The sequence below is a fragment of the Gobius niger genome (assembly GCF_951799975.1).
Source record: "Gobius niger genome assembly, chromosome: 10".
Taxonomy (NCBI): domain Eukaryota; kingdom Metazoa; phylum Chordata; class Actinopteri; order Gobiiformes; family Gobiidae; genus Gobius; species Gobius niger.
In genome coordinates, this window is record NC_136861.1 from 25,222,565 (window position 1) to 25,247,099 (window position 24,535).

The window sequence follows — 24,535 nt, forward strand, 5'->3', positions numbered from 1 at the left end:
ACCACTAGACTATTATCAAACACGAACTTTAAAGCCTTAATCTTTAATCCCACTCCAGTCAAAACAGAAACAAATCAAACGTGTCGAGAGGGAATGAGGATGCGAGGATGCAGAGACTGTAAAGCGACAACAGGGGTCAGTGTGAACCAGCCGGGGGTTGAGGAAAACAGATGAGGAGCCGATGGGGAGGGGGTGAGGCCGATGAGAGGACGGCAGTCAGCGGGCGAGGGGAGGGAGGGAAGAGCACCGCGAGGAGGCAGCCGTGCGCACTGCTCTGAGACAGGACCCAACAGCAGCGGCGGCAGCAGCAGCTATAGCGGGACAATGACCCGTCTCTAACCGCGGATACTGACGGGCACCCCGGCTACCACCCGCAAACTGGGCCCCCAGGTACCAACCCCACTTTACTGTTTCTCTTCACTTAGCGTTTAGCTTTAGCCAGGAGAAGGAAAGTGTGTGGTAGAAGAAATTGGCTGCAGGGAGGAAGGAAGCGACGCAAAGGAACAGCAGCAGACAGAGGGACCACATCGGGGCCTTTACATACGTCCTTGTACCCCTTGATCTTAAACCGGGCAGTGACAATAAGAGCTGCGCTTATATTACCATTTATAAAGGCAAACGTCCACTATATTTATTTTTGCTAAGCGGTGCGTTTTAGTGGCGCGATCATGGCCAGCTAGCGTTTTCCTCATCCAACCACTTCAAAACCACGCGGAGCACTATCCGCTCGCATTCAAATAAACATTACGGGCGATACATTGAGAAATCCAACTATGTGATGGAGGAATAGCTCTGTGTGGTTTGTTTTATTTATTTTTCTCCTAACTAAACCCACGCGCACTAGTCTTACGTCCGCTGCGCCTCGAGCTGAGGAAGCCTTGCTTGCAAATATAAACAATCATATTATGTCTTTGATGCGAGAATGTAACTCGGTCGATCCAATGAGATTTACAGGTGTTACACAGATGAGTTTCGCTGATAAACAAACCGCACAAGCTTGGGGTTAGCGGATAGCATACTGCATGTCGGATGTGCCAACAAAGCCAGCTCTTTCTTGCCAACAACAGCAGCAGAAGCGAAAAGGGGGCAGCGTGCTTTCTTTGACTGTTTTTCTCCCCCATTTTTGACCATATTGAACTGTAGCGTTGAGACGAGGCCTGCGAGTTCCCTTCCAACAGATGCGGGGATTGTCGCGTTGAATAGACCGAGGCATTGTAGCTCTGCCATAATGTGCCTTCTGTTGGTCGTTTTACGCGTGACGCACCCAGACATGCAGAGAGATACAAGGATGCTGTGCAGGCAAGGACGTACTGGCTCATCTGCACTGGCCCTAAACACCCTGAAGAGGATCAAGTATTTGTCTAATATATCGACACCATTACAACCGTGATTTTGATCATTTCACACAAGTCTAATGTCACTAGAGTGTATTCCATGTGCAACACTGCCCGCAGAAACAACATTGCCAGTGACATTTGGAGGAAACACACGCTTGGTTGTTTACTGAAGCGAGCAGCACTGGAGGGACCTCCCATCAATAGGATGTCAGTCAGTTCCCATTTATTTTTATATGCCAAGAATTGTCAGAGCAGCCAGTGGCCAGAGTGCAAAGGCGAGGACAGCACCTCAGGAAGGTATGATAATTACACAGCAGTGGTGTAAGTATAGTCATCACATGGGGGGGCTGTCAGAACTACAGTCCTTTTGAGAATGTTGACATGAGGGGAGCTGGATTACTGTATTTCTACATTACTTTCTCCTGCTGATTAGTGCTATTTCTAATTAATACAGCTGTGATGACATTGTATTAACCTGATTGTTGTCAAACAAACAAACAAACAAAAACCTCTTTAGTACAGCAACATTTCTTGCAGTGAAAGAAATTGGTAGAAATGTTTGGTTTGACCTTTTAATACAGAAAAAAGGCAGTTTGCTCTGTTGTTGGTGGTGAAGGGGTATAAGCAGGCTTCATTTTTCCACTAAATTGAAAAATTATGACATTTTGAATATCCTTGTGAACATTGGTTCTGACGTTTTCTCTTCTTGACCCCCTACTTTACATATAAATATCCCAATACCAAATACTCTTTTCTATCTGGAAAAAAACTACAGTATACAAATTCTAAGTGACTTCTATTATTTTAAATGGTTACGGTCAACAATTAATACAATTTGCAATTAAATGCCATTCCTTATTACAACTCAATCATCCTAGTTTGGATCCTTACTTTTCTCCCCAGAAGGCCTGGGGACCCGCTGTGAAACTTTGGGGACTCAAATTTACGTTTCGACTCAAACGTTGGGTATCACAGTTCTAGGAGCTTCATTAAAACCTTTGTCTCAACAGGGAGAGTGCATGTTGATTATCTCAGTTCAGATTAATTATTAAGCTTTAATTACCTTACTAGAATTAGCAATTAGCGATGATGTCAATATGTGGGTGCTGTTTTGCAATAAGCCTCTTACAATATGCTCCTGTGTTCAGGACACGTGAAAGTGTCATTGTCATATTTGTGGAGTAAGTGGTTACGCACTCTAAATCTAGAGATTTCATCCCATTCCTCCCTTCCACAGTATAGCTGTATATAAACTTCAACATGTAGCCGATGAATACTCGAAGACAACAGATTTTTGTTTTACCTTTATTTAACCAGGGGAGTCCAGGGCCAGGGCCTATTGTACATGTTTTAGTGGTCGGGGAAACCAGAGTACCTTCTAGCTGTGAAGCACGAGCACTAACCGCTGCGCCACCGTGCCGCCCAAATGAAAAGATGAAAGGACCTCTTTATGCACACAGATGGCAATGGTGGTGACTTGTTCTTAGGCATATTTGTCATATATTGCCCAGTTTATCTATCAATATGCAATATTCAGTCCGAATCTCAGTCCCTTTCTTAATCAATAATGCTATTATGACATGCCATAAAAGCCTAAGAGTTTATCAACTGTTTGTGTACTCACACTTTTCCTGGTCATCTAAATTATATATGCAAGGGATTAAAACCTCTGTCATTCCAAGATAACAATTTTGTCTGTTTCTCCCCAATACTTTCTATAGAACTGTCAATTCTTTCATGTTTCCACTGAATGTGCTCATACTTGTGTTCACATGATCTTAGTGTGCGAATGAACTCTTTAAAAGGGCAGTGTCACAAGGGCCTACCTCAGCTGGTGTCTGAGAGGGAACAAGTCCTCATGTTGATCAATAGGGCTCCAGCTGAGTCATCTACTACACACACAGGCATCAAAACAGACTATTGTGTGTATTGATTGAATCGAATAGACCCTTTTCTTTGTATTGATTTGATCGGTTCAGCACATGTATTGTGTTTTCTGTATTTTAGGTTTAGATAGTTGTTAATGAGGTTACTCAAGTACATGTAGAGTAAATGTACCACCCGCCTTTGATGACACCAGATCTTTTCAAAACAGCACCTAACCTAACCTTCAAATAGCTTGTCCATCAACACTGTATACCTGTAACATACATTTTGAAATGGGCCAGAGTCAGTTTGATTCTTCCAAGTAAGAATAGCTACTTGTATTAATTAGGGGAAACTGCCTGCACAATACTGCCTGTGTTGAACGGGCCATTTTGTCCTCTGATGCAGTTTGAACATGGAGATCACAGATAACAGTGCTGTACTGACTAGATTACATCCGTCGACCTTGTTCTAGATCTGACTCTATGTAGTATGTGTCTTAAATGTGTAGGATGAAGGACCAGAGGAAGTACTCTGTGACCATGTCTCGACTGTGTTCACACCTCTGCTGTGAATTAATTTTCACACAGATCCCACAGTTGGAGAGAGAATAGAAGAGTCTGAGCCCCTGCTGGGCAACAAACTGTTCTAAAACCAATCTCAGTTCATCTCCCCATATCACTGTTAAACCCAGCACAGATGTAGAGTCAGGGCTGAGATGTATTTAAATGTTTTTTTCATATCGTGATTAGACTTAGACTTAGAAATTTTACACCAGTCCAGGAACATTTCAGAAATATGAATATGAAAGAATCACATGATTTTCAGGACATGTTTTAGATCTAAAGTGGATTAACAGGTTTTGTACATAACACACAAAAGGGAAGCGGGTTTTTTGTTGCTCACACATGATATTTTATCAGTGTGACCTCAACTTTGTCACTGCAGGTTATTTTCAGTGTGGCATCTTCCACCCTTCCACAACAAAATTACTTCAATTTAAAATTTTACAAAAGGTCTTTTCATACCAAACTCATTATTTTAACTGGTTATGACTTGTTTGCTGTTGTGGAGCACAATGTGAAATTACCTTATCTTTGCTCCTTTCACCTATAAAACATGAGCTGCTACGTGCTGCAAACCTTACCGTGTAGATAATGTTGTGATGAGAAGTTTAGGTGGGTGACCTGTTTCTTTCTATCCATGCAGACTTCAGTACTGACTGAGGCCATGTGTGAGGTCACAGCACGTCATCATTTAATGGGATTAACCTGCCAGCTCCTCAGCATGTGGTCCACTGTAAACAAATACAGTCAGGGAGGCCGGCCTATAGTGTACGACGACAACCTAAGCTGCTGCACATGTCCTGTATGCAAGACAATTTGCTGAATGTCTGTGCCTGCAGTTCACACTATACTGTTCGACAAATAAAGCCTATGCTATTGATGCTGAATAAAGTAATGTCGTGGTAGAGGTCACGTGATCACAGTCTTGACAAGTACCAAGCTGCTACAAAGCTAACAGTATATGAAAAATTGCTGAGTGACATGAAAGTAATCTGTATTATAGAAACATTGGTACTATCCAGGCATCAGGTCAACAGAGACAGTGTTGACAGGATATGACACTGACACTGACAATAGTTATTTATTTAGTGTTCATCAGGACAAGCTTTAGACTAGATTGAGGTTATTGTGCATGTAAGCCTTTTGTCTACTACTCCCAGCTTCGTTTTTGTGCACAGGTGTTGTTAAAACGCAAACAGTTTGAACCTTTGTCGCAGCAATATTGTACATAAATAATGCCTGACCACAAGTGTTTTCCGGCTGTAGGTGCAGAGTGTCAGACAGCCCAAGGATGCGGCCCTCCTCCTCTGTGCTCTGCTGCTGTTCTCCAGGGAGCGTTTAACTCACCCAAAATCATGATGAAAACCGAACCTACGGGAGGCACCGGGACCTCCGCCGGGAACAGCGGGGGGAACAATGGGAACGTTAGCCTGCGCAGCGCCTCTCCCCATCGGAACGCGTACGAGGCGGGGTTAGCTGCACTCAAGAAGGCCACAGACCACCTCAACAGCACCGCCACTAAAGGAGGGATTGACCGCGGAGCCAAACCCGCTCTCCTGCCCCGCCCGAGCGAGAGGGGTCGCACGTATGGATCGAACGTCGACCGCATCAAGAACATGTTCATGCAGATGCAATCGCCCGGGGATGAGGAGGACGGGAAAACTATTGGTAAGACAGTGCCCCTGTGCTGGTCGGGGATTCTTTCACTGGTTACTGAGTTTTGGTTGGACTTTGGGTTGAAGCAAACAAAGCAAATACAGAAAAATTGCATAATTGTGTCTTATTTACAAGAACAAAAACATTATATCAGATTATGGCAAACTCTCGCTGTATGGCTCACACAAACCCCTGACATTTTAGACCCTTGTATTTGTCTGTTGTAGATAAAGATCCGGATGTGAAATTTACCTTAATTCGGACATCTGGCCTCAGTGAGCACGTCGACCACAGCGCTCTGCTCAAAATGGGCAGCACAGTGTCAGAAAGAGTCAACCGCTTCGACGGCAAAGCTGAGGGAATGGGCATCTCCAAGTTACAAGAAACGAGGCAAATCTTTGAACAGAGAGTTCTACAGGTCAGATCCAATACCATTTTTGATACAACAGATGAAAGCCACAGATTTGAATGAATAGTTGTTTTTGTTCCTTTTCAGGAAAAGCAAGCCGCCACTAACAGAATCTTGTTGAAGAAGGAGCGCGCCTCTGGGTTTCAGGACGGCCGACTGGACGTTGTGGCTCGTTTTAATGGTTCTACGGAGGCGCTGGACAGACTGGACGACCCGCCCGCTCCTGTGCCTGCCTGTATCCCAGCTCCGGCAGATGCAAGCGGCCCAGGAGAGGCTGTCAGCCCCACGGTTAGCCAGCTTAGTGCAGTTTTTGAGAAAAGCAAAGGACAGAACAACTACCTCCCCCAGCGCCGCTCCGGTCCCGCTTTAGGACCAAAACCTAAACCTCCCCCCAAGAACGAAGCTCTGAGGAAGGTAAGCATGTCTTATTTGTTGTTGATACTGTAGCAACCCACTGAGCCAGTTTATATGCCATTTACCCCCTTGCATTCTTCCACTGTCCAAAGCACTTATTTTTTTAATCCTTCTACAGCATGAAATAGTAATATTACATAACATACATTTTAGTGACTAATGGTGAACACATTATTCTGTCCTGCTTTGCTTTTGTAGCACAGAAATGGCATGGTAATAAGACTGCAGTAGCACTGTAACTAAAACATGGATAATGTATTTTGCCGTTCTTTTAACATAAATATAACACAAAAAAGAATTCAAACTGTTTCCTTTTTATTCATAGTCTTTATTTATGGTTAGGGTTAGGATGAAGCTTATTATCTTGAAATAGGTTACGTGTGTCCTCTTTTAAAGTAACTACCATGTTATTACACTCATTTCATTACATGCTGCTGCAAAGTGCAATTATTCCAGCCACTAATTGAATAAAAACACATATTATCTGCTACACAGCAGCTAGTGGGTCAGGTTGCATTTTAGCCCACAGAAATCATAGCAATGCCTTTAGCTACCTGAGCTTGCATACATTTGTTAGCTTACCTGCTTGAATTGAGTATTCTATCCCCATACAAGTGAATGTGAAGCCAGTTCCTAACGGCAAGGTATGACAAGTTTCATGGCATTTAGCGTTAAATAATTCCTGTGGTTTAATAAGATGATGTTTAGTGTGCAACTTGTTGTGTATCCGACCCCACAAAAAGCAGACTTAACAGAATATGATTCAGACTTTAGCTCAGGGGCCACTTTTATACAGTTCATAAAAAGGGATTGTACATTCAGTCATGATTACGACTGAGGCGTTGACCTCACCTGAATGGGTTGACAACAGCTGATCGCTAAATGCTAACAGCTATACATGCCTTTCAGTCATGTGACTTTTGATGTTTTGGTGGCCATTTTTAATACCGAAGTAGAATTATGCTGTACTACAACATGTAACATGTCTACTCAGGATGAAAAAGAAAGACAGCTGATTGACAGTGGCATTTTAATGTACTCGTAATCATTGCTCAAGAAGATAACAGTAAAAACATGTCCCCAGAGACGCACGTTTATTTGATGAAACCAGTGAGTCAGTGTTTAAGATGTTAGCATGCTACCAGTTAGCATTTAGTTTCAACAGCTCAGCTCTGACCTCTCCAAGAGAAAGCCCTAAACCACACTCCAAACCTCCACATATAACATGTGACACAGGTGAGAGCTGAGCTGTTACTGCAGTATTTCCTCGGTGTTCATAGATGTGAGCCACACATGTGTCTATTGTGTTGAATGGTTGACAGTTGATTGATGACAGTTGCTAACCGGTAGCATGCTAACGTCTTGAGCAGCTTAAACACTGACTCAGACTGAGACTCTGTTGACATAACAAAAATCACAGATAAAGATTTTCTATTTCCTCTTTGATGTGTTAATTTAGTCTGAGGAGTGAAGCAGATCTTTAGTAAATCCTGCTGTAGCTCGACAGACAGAGCTGCTACGTCTGTGCCGCATTTGCTGGTTATATCACATAAACATGCACTCTCTGGGGACATGTTTTTACTGTTATCTTCTTGAGCAATGATTACGAGTACATAAAAATTCCACTGTCAATCAGTTGTCTTTCATTTTCATCCTGAGTAGAGATATTCCTACATGTAGTACTGCATAATTCTACTTCGGTATTCAAAATGGCCGCCGGAACTACGCGTGATGTCATTGGAAACATTCATCCTATTTCATGCACCATCCTGTCTTGTAAAGCCCACAGGAGCAAATAAATCTTAAATACATGCATGGTGTTCTTTTTATGCTAAATCTTTGTCATATCTTGTTTTGAATAAGGTGGTAGCGCCCAGTAAGGACTCTTTGGACAAAACCACAGCAATGACAAACCAGGCAGAGCTAGAAACCTCCTCAGCTTGTGAACAGGGATTAGATGGATCTGTCCAGAGCGAGGAGAATGACAGTTCTGACACGCGTGAAATCTACCAGAACCACTGTCCCCCCTCGGTGCCCGTCGCTGTCACTGTGACGCCAGAGGAACTGACCGAGTCCAGAGACAAGGGCTCCAGCACCGAGCCCATCATCATCGTGGACCACTGTGAAGCCAACGGCGGCTCGGACTCTGAGGGGGCCACTCTGGTGCAGGCGCAGGTGCACGCCGCCGCCTTGGAGAACGGAGAGATCCCAGCCTCGCCCGACCACCGAGACACGGAGCGGGCCGAGGAGGAGTGGAGGGAGGACTACTCGGTGGACATCAGCGCGTACAGCGGCATCGGCGAGGACGACTCGGGCGGCAGTCAACTGGACGATGACGAGGAGGAGGAGGAGGAGGAGTACCAGCCCGAGAGCAGCTGCCACGAGATTGAAGGACTTCCTGAGGAGGAGGAGCCGGCGCCGGTCAATCGCAAGATCCAGTTCAGCACGCAGCCAATCAAGGTGGGTCGTGAATGAGGAGAAGGTTTCTTAACTGTAAGTCACACCGTTTTTGGCATAACTGTTGTTTTTCTTGTACTCGTAGTAGAGTGAAATCCATCTTGGTCTCCTGCAGTAGATTGTATTCACAGACATTTGAGAAAGAGGGACAGAAGGTAGTGTTGATTTGCTGTTAGAGGGTTAGGTAGGACATAGGTTTGGGCCTTATTTAACAATTTAAACAAAACTATCTTCTCAATTTGAGTACAGAAAAAAAATTATAACAGGGCCTTTAAATAAATAATGACCTCTGTGAGGACTTTTTATACATAATTCAAATGATTGTTACGTATATGCTTTTTTTAAGACCTAAAAAGAGCTTTTTAAGAGCTAAAAAAGAGCTTTTTGTCATTTTTTTTCCCCTCACGCCCTCTGCACATGCCTGGTAACTGTGGTTGGCAGCATATCACAGCCTTAACCTTGGTATTACAGCCTTATGTGGTGTAATTACAACGACTGAAATATATTTACATCCGTCTGTTCTCTTGTATGATAGAAAGCTACACGTAGCGTGAAGTAACTCAGTATCGACACACTTCCTGAGTGGTTTCTGTATCTGTCTGGAGGTTCAAAGCACCAAGCCTAGAAGCTTCCTTTTTACTTTTAGAAGAAACAAAAACACATCTGTATTGTGAAGACTCTAGAGGCTTTACATAGAGCATTACAGTGAACCTTGACTTTCACATTCATAAAAATGTGTTAACTGAACTTCCTCTTTGTAGCATTGGAATCATTGGGGATTTTTGTTGATTTTACTTTCATCTAAACTCTGTCACTGTGTTTGAACACTCATCTTCATTCAGCCTCATAAAATGGTGAGGTGTGTATTACTCCAACACATGCCTTTCACCCCCTACTCCCAGCCCAGAGTGTCAGTCAGCCGGCTGAGCGCAGTGACTTTGAAACATGCCCTGACGTGCTGTCACTGTGCACCCGGGAAATGAACATGAAATATGTGTAGTAGTGCTTAGAAATGTAATCGTCCATAGTAGTGAATCATCATATGTAAAATCGCATTCATATTTGTTTGGTGGCTGCTAAAGGAGAAACTTATCCCTGTGTAGTTGTTACACATGATATTTAAAGCTGAGGCACTTGATGATGCCCCGATTTTCTTGTTGTTGAGTAATTGTCTTTTTGCCACTGTAGGATTTGTTGTAAATGTGAAAAGTTGTGAAGAATACAAACAGTGTGAGTGAGTGCTGTCTGACACTTCTTTGCTGTCGGACAAAGCTTTATTTGAGCTAGAAACAAGTGGGTACCCCTGCTTTAACAAGGATAAATAAAGATGTTCTCAGCAGCTCTGGGTGATGGGTGAGATGGATCACTGCTGCAGTCCCATATCGTTCAGTGATGCTCAGTATAGTTTATGGCAACCATTCCCAAAGTCCAGGACATCGTGGCCGCTCCATCAATTCAAAATAATAATCAATCAGATTGTTTCGGTCTCTTTAAAAGCATTCAGGAGCTTTTGTGGAGTTCGGTCATTGTGTATTTTGATTCAATCAATTAATCAATCAATCAAAATGTATTTGTAAAGAGCGTTGGACACACAGTGACTCTCAAAGTGCTGAACAAGATAAAATATATCACCATTTTAACATATGGGAAAGAGTTGAGTTTCGTGTTTGGTGTTGTGTATTGCATGAATAGAAATGTTTACACTTTCAAAAGCTGAAATTTTAGTGTTACTGTATTTTGACGACAGTACGAAGAGTAATAAAACGGGTTCACACAAATACTGAACAACTGTTTTGTAGCCATTTTTTACCTTTTAGTTGTGTGACATTCACTGAGCAGCTCAGCTGTGCAGAGAAAGCAGTGTTTGTGGAGGCGGAGAGCCCGTCAACAGTAGCTGCAGAGTCCGGTCAGAACAGCCTTCAGTGCAAACCACGCAGACACCTGATCTCACTGGCACTAAAACAATAACAGGCACATCAGCAACTTCCATTCAAGTCGCAACACTGCTGCAGCAAATGCCAAACAATGTGGGGCGTGTGTAAGAAAAAAAGATGAAGATGCGATCCCAGCTGTTGATACTATGACAAATCACTCTCCAGTCATTACGACTTTTAACAACAAACAGGAATCCAAAGACATCCAAGTAGATTTATTATAAATCACATCCATCTAAACAGCTGGACTTTCCTGACTTAAAAAGTGGGGCACCTGTAAAACGTCAGAAAAGTCCAGCTGTTTCGATTGATCAGACTTGACCATTTCAGGCGTATTGTGCTTGTGCACTGCAGCCACCTATAGAGCAGAAGGAGCCAGGAGGCTTATGCTCCCCCATAATTCATGGTGACAGCACGCATGTGAATAAAACCCTCCTCTAAGGAAGTGCTCCCTGGGGATTTAGATCAGATACCGAACATGTCTCCACATTTACAGATAGTTGTGCCGCAATGACAAAGAGCCGCGCCGGTCCAGACATGTCCGTTGGGGCAACGTTCTGTTCCTTATTGTTACAACATCTTCAAGTTCAGCAACAAATAAATAAATAAAAAATAACATTCCCGACAGTGTTGTCCCTGTGACTTTCTGCAGCAGAAAGAAAGTGAGAGCTATGCATTCAATGTGTGGCTGAATACTAATGTTGGGTTTCAATGCACTGTAGGGCACAGAGTCCCCATATCTCTGAATTGTATATTGTTCCTGCCAATGATCTGAAAGTGGATTCTTGTTTATCTACAGCAAATTGTTTCAGCAGAGAGATCCTTTACCCCTAGACCTGGCTTTTAGAGATGATTTATCCCTGAACTGGCCTAAATCTGACCTTTCGGATCAACAGCAAGTGGATCCACAGGTCCAAAAGGTCTGCCGTTTGTCTACAATTTAGGTCATTGTGTCCTTGGGCAAGACACGTTACCCACCTCGCCACTGGATGAATGTGGTGGGTGAGTGGGTGACAGGTGGCGGTTTGAGGGCCATTGGTGCAGATTGGCACATTGTTTTTGTCAGTCTACTCCAGTGGGGAGTGAATGCCATTGTTATTTTCTATGGCAAGATTGGGCTAAATGATGTCTCCTTAATACATTCTTGTAGCACATAATGCATTTAAAAAAAGGAATATAGAAAGGTTTATGTGCTGTAGTGCAATGTCTCCAGTTGCTTTCTGTGCTGACAACTCACTGATCAAAAGCATGCATTGTGACCTCGTCATAGTTTCATCGGTGGCGTTTGGAGTGTTTTGAAGCGGTTTCATGCATGTTAATAGTGGCCATCTTGCCCCGACTTGCCTCGACACACACGCGGGGTTTGTAAACAAGGCTACCTCTGTGAGTATCTATAAAGAGGTGGAATGTGGATGGGTGTGCTTGTTTTCCTTCCCAGCACACACCTCCACACGTAAACACATGATACGCACAGAGGAAGCTGATTGATAAGAATCACCAACCGGGCCCAAAAATGATGTCTGGTATGTTGTCGTTTTACTGTGTTAGGTCACACGCCACACTTGACGCGAATTAGACACTGGCTATTTCAGGTATTTCATCTGGGACTTTTTGCAGTTTGGTTGATTATTAAAAATACAACTATGTACAAATATATAATACTTTCCAAGTACCAACAGGACCTTATGAAATATCGGGTTTTCCTAGTCCCGCTAGACCCAGACTAAACCTGCTCTGACTAAAGGACTACTGTAAATGACTAATATGATTGCACATTGGGTCTATACCAGGATTATCCCCTATATTAGTATTATACAGGATTATTGCATGATTTGTTGAGTGTCTAACCCAGTGGTTGGCAGATCTGTTACCAGCATTGTATTGTCTTTGCACCTGCAGTATCTTGAGGGAACCTTTCACCAGGCAGTGAGTTTGTTGCTGTATAATCAAATCCCCTTACTTCATTGTTATTGGTACAGTAAACCCACTCTCTCTACTCTCATTTCTAGGTAGACGTGCGCCACAGTACAGGGCAAGCGCCTGAGCCCATTCCCACATTGATGCAGTCGTGAGCTGTAACGTTGTGGAATGAGCGAGTTATAAATTAACAGCCTTCAGCAAAAACAGTAGCACAGTGTCTCCGCTCAGCCTTGTGCGATCATTACATCGATCATTTGCATATTATAGATTAGCCACTGATGTCGTGCCAAATAGTTTGATTTAAATGCCATTATGTTCACAAGCTGTGGTACGTGTTCCACTGGTCGTACTTCAGCGTCTTCAGGTGGTGTTCAGGGGCATGTGCAATTTTAATTAGAGATTTCTTCATTCATGTTGCATTTAAGTTAGGTCTCTTTTTTAGACCCGGTTTCCTCCTGATTTAATCTTTCTTTTTTATATAGGCTTGGTAGTACTTGGAAGTTCAAACATTTATGAGGTTACATGGGTAATTATTTTGGTAACTACTTTTTACTCCTTATTGAGTAAAATTAAGATACTCTCGCTTGAGTGAATTTTGTAATTACTCTATTCGCCTCTTAAACAATTTTAATACATAAACCAGAGTTGAAATCTTTTTATGCTTAATATTATCTATATTACTAATTGTTTTTTGCAGTGGGGGTTCTGGGTTGTTTGCATAGAGATTTTAGGGGTCCCGGCCTGAAAAGTTTGGGCGCCTCTGCTCTAGAGGATGCATTGCATACATACAATCCAGTGACAGACAAATATTAAATATATTAATTTGTTGATGTACTGTATAAAGTGGAAGTCAAGTTGTGATGTCATCATTACAATCAGTAATCATTATGAATGTGAAACATACTCAAACACAAAAGAGTGAGGTGCTGATTTACTTTGGTTTTTGGACCCAGGCACTCAGAGTTAGAGATGAATGGGAGTGAGAGAGTCTCATTTTGGGCCTTGCAGTTGTGAAGATAAGCAGATAGAATAGTTATTCCAAATTGTTTTCATTGTAAATTAGGGTTTACAATATCAATGCTTTTAATACTGAGAGCCTCTTTGGGACATGTTTTGTACATTCGTCCTGTCACTCATCCTCCTACGATAATAATAGTTGAGCTGCACTGGGTTAGTGGATGATTCAGAAAGGCCATACTCGCACTTGAACGACTTTAAAGTTACTCAACAGGAAGGAAACGTGACAACAGGAAACAGTTTGACAATCACGCCCTCTGACCTTGTTCAGGCTCGAATAATCCCTATAGACAGAACAGCCTTGTAAATGCAGGATGATCAAATTCATATGTTTATTAACAGATTCTCCCACGTCCAATTCAGTACATTTCACTCTTACGACATTCCCTTTGGACAGTGAGAGAGACGAAAAGCTGAAGCTTGCGCCAAACTCACAGTGGGCAAGCGAGTTACTATGGAAACTGAATCATGTGACCACCGCCGGCCTGGTCGCTGGGGACAGATGCGGCTGACCCTTTTTCATCAGGAGGGAGGTGAAGGAGAGTGGGAGAAAGGGGGGACATGAATCACGAGGCTGTATGATTTATTAATGTCTTTAACATGAAAGAAGTGTATTTTTAGATGGACAAGGCAGGTTATTCAACGGGCGGCGTATTCCCTGTAGACGCTGAGTACAGTAGGCTCAGGAAGTAAACATACCCCCCTATTATATCCAGTTATTATGTAGAAGTCTGCTACTAAAATGTACTGTATTACTTGCTATTTACTTTTACTACTTTTGACATTTGAATGATTGTTGGGTAATCAGACATGTATTTGCAAAACAGTAACAGATTGCTACATAATGAAACAGACCATAAAGTCTGAAATGTCTTGAATCCACTGTACGTCTAACGACAGGGGTCCGAGTTTTGGGACCGTAACCATTAACTGCTGCAGCTTAAAATGGGAAGTGAGGCAGGACAATACGGGCATTGTTTGCGCTGCCGTTAAAAAGAGAAGGTTATTCTCTTATTTCACACACAAAATGATCTCTGTGCAGTTGGAAATGCAATCTGTATTGTGCTCCTTGATATTGATTGTTCCTGTGTTATTTGTGGCCGACATAGTGTAATCAGTCAATGATATTATAAGTCAGGAGTGATTATCTTTGTATTTATGGACTGTTTGCATTTCAGTGGGCCTGGTTGTCTTGTAATAAATGCCAACCGCGCGTGTGGATCCGATCAGTGCCGAGGTTGTTATTTTTAAGACGGGTCTTAATTTTACACATTCTGGTAATTTAATAATAATAATAATGATGTCTTACACTTGTATTGTGCTTTACAAGCCTGTATTACCAAGTTTCTCAAAGCGCGACCCTGTAGTCATTGTTATTTCACGCCAGACTCAGTGGTGGTAAGCTACGATTGTAGCCACAGGTGCCCTGGGGGGCGAGGCTACCAGTCTGTGCAATCGGCCCCTGCGACCACCACCAACCACTCACACACTACATTCATTCTGGCCTGTTGTACATGTTTTTAGTGGTAGAGAAAACCGGATTACCCGGAGGAAACCTCCGCAGACATGGGAGAACATGCAAACTCCACACAGAAAAGCCCCGTCGGCCGGGGATCGAACCTGGACCTTCTAGCTGTGAAGCACGAGGCGGCATCGCTACAGAAAAACAACTGCGTCAGCAGATCCATCTTATCTATTCATTTATACATTAAAAGCAAATGAAGTAACTTTGTAAATTGAGATTGATTATGCAGTTGTTAGCCTGAAGACATTAGGCTAATGTCACTATTTACAGTTATCAAAGATATTAAAGAGATGTACAAAAATACACTTTATTTATTTTATTTTATTTTATTTATTCATTTGACATAACAATAGCTTTGAACAAACCAGACACATTGTTTTTAGTGTTATAGTAACTGCTCATTTGCCACACTTGTCCATAGGAGGTGACTACTACTACTTAAGTAGCGTATCCACTTTGAGTGGTTTATCAAAGGCAATGAGGCCACTGAGTTTAAGGTTGACAAATCGAGGCCTGCACTATCACCATTTGAGGCAATGAGAGAGCATTGCTTTACGTTTATTTCTGACTGGGTTTAGCCATAGGCTCATTCTGCTTTCTGATTGGATCATCAGCTCAGAGCCAAAAAGAAAAGTAAACACAAAAAGCTTTTCAACATGTAAGATGTGAATAAATAGTTGCCAGTAAAGCATGATTTGAACATGTTTCCCACATATCGGGATGATTAGGTGAGGTTTCATGAACATCTGAATACTCTGTCTTTAAATTTTCCCCAACATAACCACAAAGCCATTGACCTTTGCCCTCTGCCCTGTGTTCACTAGGTGTTCGCGACCTACTCAAACGAGGACTACGACCGTCGTAACGATGACGTGGACCCGATGGCGGCATCGGCGGAGTATGAGCTGGAGAAGAGGGTGGAGAAGCTGGACCTGTTCCCCGTGGACCTGGAGAAAGGTGCAGACAGAACTCCTGCACACTGTACTGACAGCACTGCAAGTGTCGTGAACTGTTGTCTGCCTGCTCACAACCTCATTATCCCCTTACAGGATTAAACCTAGCAAGGATTAGCCCAATTAGCGGCTTGTAATGCGAAACATAATGGCCATGAGAGAGTGATTAAGCGTGGTGAAGCAGAAAAAAGAACACCTTTCATTTTTTCCTCATTCATTGCTGTTTGATGTTTACATTTTACTAGTTTAGTTATTAAAAAATCAAATATATCATTCTCAGGTTTGTATTAAAAATTGTAGAAGCGTCTTGAAGAAACTGTAACCGTGGCACTGAAGTATTCTGTGACATCTTGGGCATATTTGCAGACAGTGACGGCCTGGGCATCAGTATCATTGGCATGGGTGCGGGAGCAGATATGGGACTGGAGAAGCTGGGGATCTTTGTGAAGACAGTGACCGAGGGAGGAGCGGCGCAGAGAGACAGCAGGTTCGTATATGACTGACTGTGCACATACTCTATACGTCTGTTCCATCTGCACTGCATGTGGACTTAATTATAAGTTCAAATATAGCTCGGACAGGAATAGCGTGTACTTGGCTTATAGACCTTCATAAACTCACTTCATTGTCATTTTCTAAAACATAATAGTAACAATAGATTAGTAATAATAGTAAGAAACTAAATTTAACTCCACTGTACATCTGCTGAGCTGGTTTAGGTGTTTGTGAACTATTTGACCTACATGATGCAGTACACAAGGAAATCATAAAAAAGCACTCAACTTCCCTACTGTGGATCTTTGTTTGCTGCATGATAACATGGCTTAATATCGTAAAGCATTTATCTACAAAAGGCATATTTGACATAAATCTACTTCAATCAAAATGGGGTCAAAATGATTTTTAACCTTGTGTATATGATATTGTCTCCTGATTTGTAGGATCCAGGTGAATGACTTGATAGTGGAAGTGGATGGGACCAGTCTGGTTGGCGTGACCCAGGCCTTCGCTGCCTCTGTTTTACGTAATACATCAGGCGTTGTCAAGTATGTCCTCTTTATTTATGCCTGGATATTTCCAGATACAGTCTTCCCATCTGACAATGGTGGCGTTGACCGTTTTGCAGGTTTATGATTGGTCGGGAGAAGCCGGGGGAGCAGAGTGAAGTGGCCCAGCTCATTCAGCAGACACTGGAGCAGGAGCGGTGGCAGAGGGAGATGATGGAGCAGAGATACAAACAGTACATGGACGAAGATGAGGAGGTACAGGAATAGCCCATAGAAAACACAACTCTGTAGGTTGTCATGGAAATCCAGTCCATTTCACCACCTGGTGGTCAATCATGCTACTGCAAGAAAAACATGTTTTTCATTTCACTGCACTGTATAAGATAGGCTTTAGCAGTCTGGTCTTTCTCATATTTTATGTTAACTTGTAAAAGACACTGTATGGAGAATAATCACTTATTTTTCTTTTCAAAAAGGCACTTCGGGGACAAAAGGAAAGCGTGTTGCCTAACTATATATATTTAGGTTAATTGCCTACTGGTTTATAAGATCTGACAACCCAAAGCCTGGACTTCTCTCACACTCTGATTGGATAGTTGACAGTGGTGGACTCATGTCCTCATGCTTTTAATTGCCAATACATCAGCATCACAAGTATTTACTGTAAAATCCTTTGAATATCTAGTCACATAGATAGATCATATTAATGAAATATATATGAAAATATTTGATGCCATGAGCCAATGTGGACTCACAAAAACAGGTCATGTCTGTAAAGCCAATCCCAGAATATACAGTATTCATGCAGTAGCATAAGCCATTTCCAAAGTCTGGGACATTCTGAGGAATTTGTTATTATTTTTTATATCTAAGATTCAATAAAAAGCAACATTTAGCCGGGACTGCTGGCTAAATACTGGTTTAAAGCAGTGTTCATTTTGTCGACTAAAATATTACTTTTAGTCAATGTAATATTTTTGCCGACTAAAATTGGACTAAAACTATGACTAAAATGTCCAGATCAATCACTGCCAAAGGAACAGCTCCAAGCTTTGTTCATGTTGGAAGCTCCATAAAGCAGTGGAGCTTTATTAAATCTGATTATAATTAATATCATTAAATAATTAAATATCATTAGTCGACTAAATGTCCATGCTATTTTAGTCGACTAAAACTAAACTAAAATTTAAGAAAATTATTTGGCTAAATCTCGACTAAAAGGACATTTTCGTTAAAAGACTAAAACTAAATTAAAACATGTTGTCAAAATGAACACTGGTTTAAAGTAGTATAATGTAGCAAATGTATATTTCCTTTAAAAATACATATTTTTTCAAAGTACTTGTTTTGTAGACAAGCTTTGGGGCCCCCTTGCAGTGTCTCTAAGGCCCCCCAGGGGGGGTTTCCCCTTTGGGGACCACTGGATACGAAATATAGTGTGTACCTAAAAAGAGAAATGATCTAATTACTTGTTATAAATGAATTGAAGGAATCTATTTATTAGAATTACCCTGTGGCTGAAGAAACTGTGCCCAGACTTAAGTTTCAGGCACCTATTTCATTATGTGTCTACTGATTTGCAATCACATCCAGAGACTCCATATACAGCAGACTGCATCTCGATATTAAAGCCAGTTCCTAAAGGATATTAAAGTCCTTTAATATGATGCTCTCGAACAACACAAGCACAAAGACCTGCGCTTTTCTTGTCAGAGATGGGCTGAGGTATTGATAGCCTTCCAGAGATACCACAAAGCAAAACACTTTTATGTTAAATCTTTTGTCAGCAGTAGTGGTATGTTTCTGTCAACATGGACAAGAGCTAATGTGAAGTTAATTTGTTTAGTGTTGCAGAGGAGAACCTGGAGGAGAGTGGTTGGCAGCCAGGTATTGATTGAGCAAAGCCTTTTAGCAGGAGACATTTAGAAAGGCGGGATGCCTCCAGTTTCACAGATGTCGTCCTGTGTTCGTCGTTGAACTGCTGTAGCCTGTTTCCATAACCTCATCTGTAATGTCACACTCACACTGTGGGCTTCTTTTGGGCCTGCTGCCATATGTCCCCTTTAAGAAGACACTATCTGAAAGTCAAATCCAATGACACAGCCTCATAGAATCTTACATATAAACAAGAACAGTCTTATGTTACTGGTGAAATAAAATTAGTGTCACTTGCTTATTGTGTTTTAAGAACGCAGAAAGTGAATTCCTTGTATTACAGAAAAAAATCTAACATTGACTGTAACCGTTTTATCAGTCTTGTGTCCTCTCCCACTCCTCCCCTTGGGGCAGTTCTCGTGTTATCTAATATAAAGTCACATGTGTTGTCCATAGACAGGGGAGTATGCCACAGATGAGGAGGAGGAGATGAGCCCGATGTTTCCAAACTCCATTGAGGTTTTTGACCTGGCAGAGCACCAGGACACCCTGTCTCCAGTGGAGCTGGACCCGGAGAAACTGGCACATAAATTCAAAGAGGTATCAACTAAATAAACACATTTTATAAATGCTTGAAACATTGGACTAGTAGTAGATATAGACGTTTGCTTGATAAGACCAACTTCCCCCAATAGTGACACTAAAGTTTTAAAATAAAAAATAATTTGGAAAAGGAAAACTCAATAACCATTTCCGTATGTCTGTGTCTTGGTCCATAACTCATGTAATCATTTTAAAGACATTTGAATATATCTTATAGCTCCAGATCAAACATGCTGTTACTCAGGCTGAGGTCCAGCTGCTGAAGAGGAAGGTGAGCTCTCGTAACTGATATCAAACACCCAGTGTTACTGCACAGACAGCGCTAACTGTGCTCTGACATGACTCTGTCACAGCTGGCACATGCCGAGCAGGACCGGCTGCGCTGGAGGATGGAGCGCGCTCAGTTGGAACAAAGCATCAGGGACAGTAAAGAGCGCATGGAGAAGCTCGAGGGCTACTGGATGGAGGCACAGTCTCTGTGCAAGGTAATGCACACAGCACTGTCAGCAAACTGCGGCATGTAGACAGACTGAAGGCCACTCCTCATGTTGTAAATGTTCAGTTACAACTAAGGTGTTGAAATGGGGAAAAACAGCACAGCCAGGGAGCAGTTTTGTAGTGAAAGCATCTCTAAACAATAATTGATAAAGATGTGACCAGTGACTGAGTCTACTCATACTGCACGTGTATGTTTGTCTGACAGGCAGTCGATGAACACCTAAAGGAAACCCAGTCTCAGTACCAAACCTTGGAGCGGAAATACAGCAAAGCCAAGAGGCTCATCAAAGAGTACCAGCAGAAGTAAGAGAACAAGATTACACTGTATTTCATTAATATATTCTGTAAAGTCTTAACACAGAGCTGTGCGTTTCAGGGAGGCTGAGTTTCAGAGGAAAGAGGCCGAGCAGCAGCAGGTGGAGGAGCAGAGCCAGGCCACTCACAACGAGGAGACAGTCAACCTCCAGGAGAAGGTCTGGCCATTACCACACACTACACTATTTGTCAAGTAAAGAAACGTGTATGTCGTGTACAGGAACTCATATCAAAAAAGCTTGACAGGGCAGTCACATTCATGTAATTACATGTATTTGGACACTGAAAAGAGCTTGGCAAGCCTGTGTAGTACAAGGAGGACTGATATTTAATAATGAATATTGGTCGCAAATGTTTTATTAGCTGAACTGAAACAGCAAGTGTTAGACATTTCACAAACAAAATGCACATAAAGCATTACTCAGACTAGACCGTTCCTGGTCACCGTCTTGGTCACAGAGACACAGATTGCTAAGAGCTCCATGCATTGATTTGATTGACTGAGCTCTGTCTAGACCTTTTTCGAGTAAACAGTCTGAGAGATGGGAATGATCTCCCAGCATGGACAGGCCTAATACCCTGTGTTATTATCATTATGTTGCTACACTGTAATAGTGGGGCGACAGGCACACTATTACAGTGGAGTGGGTCGTCTCATGATCAGAAGGCCAGGGATTCGATTCCCAGCTCCTGCAGGTGCACACTGTCATTGTGTCCGTGGGCAAGACACTTCACCCATCGTGCCTCCAGTGTCTGCGTACACTGGTGTATGAAAGAGAGAGTGTCTGGTTCCTTGCTGTAAAGCGCTTTGGGCCTAATGAAGGTAGAAAAGCGCTATGTAAGTTTAGACCATTTAGTTATACTGCGACGACGACTGCTACTATTAAGGGTCAGATTTATAATTCGTGTTGCCAGATAGAACTCATTATTTTCAGCCACTTAATATCTGCATGAAAGCTGAATACTTTTTAGAGAAAAAAAGTATGTAGATATTATGTGGCTGAAAGTAAGGGAGTAGTGTTCTGACATTTATGAATTTAAGCTGAGATCTGCTGGGGCTGCGTCAAAGGTCTACCTGTAGATCCACTGGTTTGTGACTGATCACACAGTGATATCACAAAACATCCCAAGTATTTCCCATTTTTGTCCTCTGTCCAACTACAAACATTCCTCTGGCTTGGGATCTCAAATCTTGATCTATTTATACACATTCTCCCTAAAAATACTGAACAATTTCCTGCTGTTTCCTCAGATAAGTGACTTGGAGACCAAAGTGGATGCCCTGAAAACCCCCAACTCCTCCTAGAATTGTGCTGTTCTGAGGAAGAATGCTGCCTTTTTATTAGTTTGTCTGCTGCAACCAATCCACTATCATGCTGGGAATGGACTACAACTTATAACAGACAGTACAGCCCCCGCCCCCCCATCACTCAATATCCCACAATGCATCTCCTGTCACAAGTTATCATACTTGTGTGTCTTCCTGGCAACGTGCTTGGCAATCAAAATGGAATATTTGCGTATTATATTCTTGGAATTTTTCACAGCATGTTATGACTTCTGGCTCGTCACAAAGTGCTTTACAGAGGGACCGGCTGAAGAAGTCGACTGGCTGATGGGATTGCTGTTGCCATACATTTTTGAGAACTGTCAAACACAATGGCTATCATGTTTTTATAGACAATTTGGGTGGCCGATCAAATCCAGGGACTTAACTTAGGTCTGTATCCAGCCTAAACTGAAGCAATGGAGTGTGTATTGAAAACTTGGTGGCATATTGTTTGTACATATTCTGTATGTGTATTTAAAAGTATTTAGGTAGGTAGAAAGTAGGAAACAACAGGAATTCATCTCTTGACATCAATGGCAAACAGGGTGTGACTTCTGTGGTGTATATACAGTACAACATGTGTTTACTAAATGGCTTGTGTTTTTACATGCACAAAAATGACATTTTACTGAAGCTAAAAAAAAATCTAATAAAAATCCTTCACATTCAGAGGCTACAATTCATCAGTTAAGTAAGAAATGGCAGTGGTAAATGTGTGCTATATGGAACGCTAGAAAATCACAATTTATCCTACACATTTTTGTGTTTTCTCTCTACATGTTGAACTCTGCTTTGCGCATGTAAACACACAATTGTCATTAGCAGATCAGTAGATGGTCCAGTGGCAGTATTTTAAATAGAGCGTAAAAACAAGTTTGCGCTTGACATGAAGTACCTACATTTACCAACCAAAAGTTATTTGCGGGTCTGTAGATGTCACAGGTATCTGACTGGGATTTCACACACATTTCTTCCTCTTGTGAATTACTGCAGTAGGATTTCGAAAAGGTCGGGCCGGTCGGAATAGAATATTTGCATGTGGTGCCGATAGAGCATTGCACTAAAATGTAGAGCTAGTGTGTTTCTCCACAGGTTTTATCATCAGAAAGAGTTTTTTTTTTTCCTTTTTCTGGAAAAGCTTGCTGGCAAGCTCCGATTAGATTTGTGTAGAATCCACAAGGAAACATGTCCAGTCATTTTTACAAAAGCAGTTTAAAGGTGCCGTGTGTGGTGTTGAGGGAATTTCTATGTCTTGTTTCGGAATGATAGGTTATATAAATTATATTCAAAATCACTTTTGTCACGTAAAATGATTACCAGAATTAACCGTTTTACCCACTGCACCTTTAAGCTTTGCTTCTTTAACATCCTTTATGCCCACAATCTCGGTCTTGTAATTGCCCCAGGTCTTGTATATATGCTTTTATTCTCTTGTTAATAATAACTAAATGTGTGGCCATACCAATTTGATAAACAGTATTTTATTTTGAGGTGTATGCATTGAGGTCATGTATTAATGTGTGATGCCTAAAGCCTTTACACTAATAGACTATCACCATTCATTGTCTTTACACTGACTATCACTTGCTTTTTAAATTATATATCAAAAGTATTGCTCAATGGTCAACTCTGAAAATCAACGTCATTTCTATGTATTTATGTATTAATTTAATGCCAACGTCAACGATCAATATCAATAATTGAACGCATTTGTGCAAAAGGCCTCCTGCTGATCTGACTTTTAGAGGGAACGAGCCATAATACACAGATTTCCATTGATGAAACGGCTGTGTAAATGTCAGTTCTCACTTTTCATATATGTGAATGCCTTGTCTCTATACTTGCCCTGCTTGTCTAGTCACACTGAGGGATTGTAGCGCCGATTGTAGATGGATTTTGCCTTTCGAACCCCAATAAGCCATTGCGTTGTGGAAAGGCGTTCAACATTTCTGTTTTTGTCACTTCCTTATGCTTTAAATAGTCCTTAAATGACAATGTGCAGTTATTTGAATGAACTGTCGGCATTGAGACACTCTCTTGAGCAGGTGCCTTTTCTTGGTAATAGTAATAAAAACAAGGGAGATTTTTCTTTAATTATTATTCATATCTTTATAAAACACTTGCAAGTTACAATAATTTGGTACACCTGTTTCGATGCATTTCACTGCGATGATTATGGTTTTTGACTTGGTGTATCAAATTAAAGCTGCTGATCAGTGTAAACGGTGAGGTATCGTATGTGTGTCAACAGTGGAGTAGGACAATCTTTTACAAAACTCCCATGTCCTCCTGCTCACGCCACCATGTTTGTCTCAATAACCCTGTCAGGATTAATAAAGAAATGAATAATATGTGGTGTGTCGTGCTCATGTGTCACAGACGACGCTCAGAAATACAGCACGATTTGTCTTTTATTATCATCAGTGCTCGAAATAAATACAAACATTAGGAACACCTGATTCAGTGACAAAGACCTGCTTCAGTCAAATATTGTCTGTCCAAAAAACAAAACAAAAAAGAAAATTAGTTGCCAGTGATAATTCAGATAACTCCCAAGAGCTTTTTGTAGGTAGTTGAGAATTCGGGATTTCCAGAGAACATGGCAGACACTTGTTTGAAAACCATGATAATCGATGGCACATAATGAAATGAGTTTGACAAAAGCTTTCCAGTTCAGCTTTAGCACAGAGTACATGTGTATGTGAGCAGCTAAGCACTATGGCAACAACACATATGGCTAACTCTTAGCTACATAAAGGCCTATTCACACAAAAAAATGAGAAGTGATCTTAAGAGACAGTGTGGTATTTGGTGATCTCTGGAGTTACGTGTTGGCAGACAAGAGTAAAGAAG

General features: G+C 41.7%; 1 protein-coding gene across 1 annotated transcript; it reads left to right on the forward strand.

Moving 5' to 3' along the window:
* Positions 1-233: 233 nt before the first annotated feature.
* On the forward strand, positions 234-24,274 carry LOC306969328 (neurabin-2-like). Its single transcript, XM_079564942.1, has 15 exons — positions 234-390; positions 5,036-5,437; positions 5,653-5,843; positions 5,922-6,248; positions 8,112-8,708; positions 15,926-16,058; positions 16,421-16,541; positions 16,996-17,100; positions 17,181-17,316; positions 19,393-19,536; positions 19,757-19,810; positions 19,893-20,024; positions 20,243-20,340; positions 20,414-20,510; positions 21,605-24,274. Exons 2-15 carry the CDS (start codon positions 5,125-5,127, stop codon positions 21,656-21,658), a joined length of 2,502 nt encoding a protein of 833 aa, XP_079421068.1. The 5' UTR covers positions 234-390; positions 5,036-5,124; the 3' UTR covers positions 21,659-24,274.
* Positions 24,275-24,535: the final 261 nt, after the last annotated feature.

Coding starts and splice junctions, on each gene's coding strand:
- LOC306969328 (XM_079564942.1), top strand. CDS start 5,125: ATGATGAAAACCGAACCTACGGGAGGCACCGGGACCTCCGCCGGGAAC. Junction 6,249..8,111: donor AGAACGAAGCTCTGAGGAAG/GTAAGCATGTCT, acceptor GTTTTGAATAAG/GTGGTAGCGCCCAGTAAGGA. Junction 19,811..19,892: donor TCCAGCTGCTGAAGAGGAAG/GTGAGCTCTCGT, acceptor ACTCTGTCACAG/CTGGCACATGCCGAGCAGGA.